Raw genomic sequence first — 5408 nt, 5'->3', positions numbered from 1 at the left:
ATGTACAACTTTGAGCGGAACTCTCAAAACTAGTGTTTAATTTCTTGTATCAAGAAAGACAACTGCTACAGTTATATTTCCTTCCCGATAATGAAAGTGCTGTAAGTAAACGTTTGAGTCTACAAAAACATTTTTCTAAAGTTTCGTGCAGTCATTTTTCCTCTAAAGTAAAATTAACAGCATTACGGTATTTTTAACAGTTTCAATGTCTTTAATTTTTTATTCCCTTTTATTCAATAACATTTTTAAATGTATCTAAAAAAATGTATAATAATACGCTAGAACTTTGAATTTTTTATTTTGTGTTGCATTATGTGACGATATATTTACTTTTGCAATCATAATTGTTCTAATTATCAAAGTCATGTTATTGATATTAATATAAAACATAAATTTTATTCTCTTTCTTTACATAAAACCATCAAAATGCGTATCGTCATTATAATTGAAAAGAATATTTAATAGATAATCTTATAAATAAACGTAAAAAATATTACAAGAATCTCGTCATATTAATCTGTCATAAAACTGACATGTCAGAAATCTGAAGTGAACCGTAAACTATATTTTAAAAGTAGTGCAGTTACTGATTAAAGAAATGTAAAAGAATTACTTAACCATTTAATTCATTTAAAATTTTCAATATAAATTTCAAACGACAAAGAATGTTAACGTTTATAAATAAGACTTATGAAGTTTATCGAAACCTGCGTTAAGAAATATATAAATGAAACCAATAGTATGGTATATTTCACTTTTTTTTAAGTCGTTCAGGTGTAACACGCCATATCAAAGATCATACCTTGTGTATTGTTATACAATATTAAAACAAAGTATATTGTTGCCATATATCTCGAGGAATGAAAACTAAATGTAAGTCATTAAAACATATTTATATTAATCTTTATTCTTGTTTCTTATATATTTGTTTTTACCTACAAACAATAGTTATGTTTTTGTCTTATTGTTGTCTATAATTGTTAAGATGCGCTTCATTAGGTCTTTGATGGATGGTTTTCTCATTGGCAATTATACCATATCTCCTTATTTAATTTCATATTGACAATAACACGGCCATTAATTAAAACGATAAAAATACAAAAGGATACAAAACAAAACAAAACTGAAATTGTTTATTATATTCTCGTATTCTTGTCTTTTATTTTTGTGCTATTGTAAAACTTCTTTGTTGCTTGTCTTTAATTTTTGTTTTGTGATTTGTCTATGTTTCTTTGTTACATATCTGTCATGGCTCTGTACTCATACATCTCGTCATTTTGTTATTGTATTATGGTCGATTTGTTTTGTTGATGTGCTTAGTCTATATGTCATTTTATGCTCCTTTATTACATATTTGTTTGCTTTTTTAGTGATTTGGATTGTAACACAATGTTGACTGCTTTATTTTTTACATTTTTCCTAGTATGTCTGTTTGTTTTGTTCACCCATCATTGTAAAAATAATAAAATTTGATGCGCCTGTCATACAAGTGAGATTTTTAGCTAGCTATAAAACCAGGTTTATTCAGAAAATGCCTGTACCAAGTCAGGAATATGACAGTTTTTATCCATTCATTTGATGTGTTTGAGCGTTTGATTTTGCCATTTGATTATAAACTTCCCATTTTGAATTTTCTTCGAAGTTCAGTATTTTTGTTATTCTACTTCTTATCATAAGTTGCTGTTTTTTAATCGTTTGAAATGTTTCCAAAATAAAACTAAACTATCTAGTACGTTTGTATGTGCTTTTGGAGAGAGATATTTTATTTCGTTTAGTATATTATATTTATATTACTTTAAGTTACACATCTTTATGCTTTTAGAATAACATGTCTAATATACCAAACAATCGTTCAATTGATGACATGAAACTGTGGTCGGTAAAGCGTTTTGATGTAAAAGCTGGTCAGAAGTGTTGTTACATCCGGAGTTGCACAATACTTCCAAATAAACAACTGATATTTGCTGACGAGAACAACCAACGACTTGTTGTTGTAGGAACCGACGGTAAACATGTTTGTGATATTATAGTTTCTCAGAAACCGTTTGATATTGAACCTATCGATTTTGCCAAAATTGCTGTGTCCTATGGAATTGCAAAGTATATTGAAGTAATAAACATAGAAGATAAGAAAGTCGAGAGCCGAATGGAATTGAAGGGATTTTGTTCCGGGCTCACCCTTGTTAATGGAAAACTATTTGTTCTTGTGAACGGACATGGAATTCAAGAAATTGATTTGACGAATAAATCTGTTACTTCATTAGAATTGCCAGTTAAACAGTCATTTGTAATCACTTCCGGTGGTGGTCGCTTATACTGCGCAGATTTAAAATCAAATTCCTTGTGTTGTTATACGTCGGGAATATTAGTCTGGCGGTTGACTTCACCTCTGTTGCATATCAGCCAAGCAATTTCTGCTGATGAATACGGCAATGTTTTTCTGACAGAGACCGACAGTAATCAAATAGTAGCTATATCATTGGACGGTGCAAATACACGAAAACTGTTGGATGATAAGCAAGGGATTAATCTACCATCAGCAGTGTATTATGACAAATCTACCAAACATTTACTAGTTTGTAACCGAGAAAACGGTCGAGCTTTCTTGTATAGTTTAATGTAATAAATATTAATAAAAGGTGATTGGGTTATGCGTCAATAAGATGTGCAAAGATTTCAAATATGATGTAGACCACACTTTTTTATTGAACAATTGTTTGTTTAAACAAACAATACTAAAGTTATGATATAAGATGATGGATGAGGTTGTTGTCCTTCAAGTTATTGTGATACACCTCGTCGTGTGAATTTTATAATGTTATATGTCTTTTTTTATGAACTTTAATTTAAATGTATACCACAATAACCAAATTGGAAATTCATCATTACAATATTCTCACCATGACTTCTGTAATTGAATATACAAGTTGATGTTGAGTAAACTTAAAATGAATTACAACACAGCGAAAATAAAAAGAGACATGTGTTTTAAGACCGATTAAGTCTGCAACCCTAATAAAGTGTGCAAAATACAGTATGCAAAGCTCATACATCGGCTCATGATAGAAAAATGAAAACGTGAATAAGTCTGGTAATCTGCAACCAACAAAACATTATCTAAACGACAAAAAGGAAAAATTAACAGGTTTAATTTACAATTTTAAAAAGGAAAACAACGACACAACAGAAACACTTAAATGTAACACACATAGAAATGAACTATAAGTTAACAATAGCCATTTTTACTGACTGATGTGAAGAAAAAATGGTTGGTTGAATATGGTTGTATGGCTAGCCAAACCTCCTGCGTTATGCGTTTATGGCAATGTTAAATATAACACTAAAATGACAACACTACATGACAGGACTACGATACAAATAAATAGAAGAACATACAGGACAGGGATACACATAAATAAACAATACAAAAGTACATTATGACAAGCGGCTTCTTAAATATTATTTAGCATTGAAAATAGGAATAAAGTACAATATAAATACAAAATTATATGCGAATGTTACCTTAAGGATCAAAAAAAATTTATACATACAAAAAAAATACATTGCAAATTATTTCTTATAATATTACTTTTATTCATGCAGAGACATAATAAATATAAATGGGTTGTCTTCCAGATAAATTAAAAAATTCAATATGAAAGCTTAACAGCCAGTCATGATTGAAACAATTCACGAAATTGTCATAAAGTATATGATGATAGAATGTAGCTGTAGAAGATGAGATTATTTTGAGGAAGTTCAGTTTATTGGTCTAACAAAATGCCTATCTATATGATGTCACTAAAACGTTTTCATTAATAATTGTGTTTCGTCTAAATTAAGACTCATCAGTGACGCTCAAATCAAAATGGCAAAGAAAGCCAAACAAAGATGAAGAGCATTGAACACCCAAAATTCCAAAATACGGCCAAGGTTATTTGTCTGGAATAAGAAAATCCTTAGTATTTAGAATAGTTCATAGTTTTGCAAACAGTAAGTTTATAAAAATGACTATATTACGGTTTTAAATTATCTAATTTATAAGATAAACCAATTTAATTAAAGAGAAATGATTACTGCATCATTCGGATCTGGTTCTCGTTTCCCGCTTATCAACGTGACTTTACGTCACATGACCTTTCAACATCGCATTGAAATAGCCACTCTTGTAGATATGTAAAATTTAAAAAAAAAACTGCAGAATAAAAAGGAATACGTGAAACAACCTAGATCAGCACATAAAAACAGCACAGCCGAACAATTTATTGTATGTCAGACGAATAGATCCACGCACAAAAGTATCTTCATAGGTAAATTCTTTTAAAAAAAAAAATCCAAAAATGGTATAGAGTTCAAGATGAGGTTTGTAATACTGATATTACATGTATTTGATAAAAATGAAAATATCAATACGTATTTCTATAAAATTGTGTTTGTAGTTAGATAATTAATTGTATTATCTAGCTATGTCGGTATTTCTTCCAATTGTTTAATCAGTGGCGCTTAAATTATAACAGTAAGGCCTTATTAAAAACATAGTTGCAGAGCTTTAAAAACCAAGCATTCCGAAAAATTGTATTAGATACAGCGAAAGCAATCTAAACCTGAAGGTAGAAACCCCTTTGTGTTTCGAATAACATGAATTGAACATATCAATTATGTCAAGTAGGCATTGTATACTTATTGACTGGGTATGAGTGGAATAGGAAGTTTATTGTCCCGAGGAGCAACTATTGTCCTGAGGCGTAGCCGAGGGCAATAGTTGTATTCGAGGGGTAATAAACTTACTATTTAACGAATATCCAGTCAGTAAGTGTTTTATTATATCTGTCAAAAACTATTGGACCTGGGTAAAATTATTTGACCCCAAGCGTCATTATATTTCGCGTAATTTTAAATGCAGCTACGCGATTGGAGGGTTTTGAAAATAACGCGGAAGTGTTTTACTTATTGTATCTAGTATAGGGTTGACGACAGTGCAATACGTAGCCCTAAAGCATTTGAAAATATCTATGAAGTAAACGATATGGTTTGGTTTCTTCTATTTAATATAAATAGTTTTTTACGATAGTTGTTTATCACCGCCATTTATTGTCTGTTGTCTTTTTCGATATAATAAATCGCTTACTTACTGGATAATCGTGGTACAGTAAGTTTATTGTCCCTCCAATACAACTATTGCCCTCGGCTACGCCCCAGGACAATAGTTGCTCCTCGGGACAACAAATTTACTATTCCACTCATACCCAGTCAATAAGTATACAATACATACCTTAGAATAGAAAACCAGAGTGGTTTGAATAATTCGACCTAGGGTTTGTAAAAACTCATCAAAGATACCAGGCTTGTATTTTGGTACGCTAGCTATATAGACGAGCGTTTCGTCTTCTCGTTGGTGGGGCTAGAGT

The 5408-nt window shown here is 30.6% G+C and overlaps 1 protein-coding gene across 1 annotated transcript; it reads left to right on the top strand.

Annotated features, from left to right (window-relative positions):
• The first annotated feature begins 763 nt into the window (after positions 1-763).
• Positions 764-2860, top strand: LOC134713732 (uncharacterized). The gene is made up of 2 exons (XM_063575022.1): positions 764-873; positions 1823-2860. Exon 2 carries the CDS (start codon positions 1829-1831, stop codon positions 2621-2623), a length of 795 nt encoding a protein of 264 aa, XP_063431092.1. The 5' UTR covers positions 764-873; positions 1823-1828; the 3' UTR covers positions 2624-2860.
• Positions 2861-5408: the final 2548 nt, after the last annotated feature.

This window comes from Mytilus trossulus, chromosome 4 (genome assembly GCF_036588685.1).
Source record: "Mytilus trossulus isolate FHL-02 chromosome 4, PNRI_Mtr1.1.1.hap1, whole genome shotgun sequence".
NCBI lineage: Eukaryota > Metazoa > Mollusca > Bivalvia > Mytilida > Mytilidae > Mytilus > Mytilus trossulus.
Note: the sequence above shows the minus strand (reverse complement) of the source record. Positions and strands in the feature narration are given on the sequence as shown.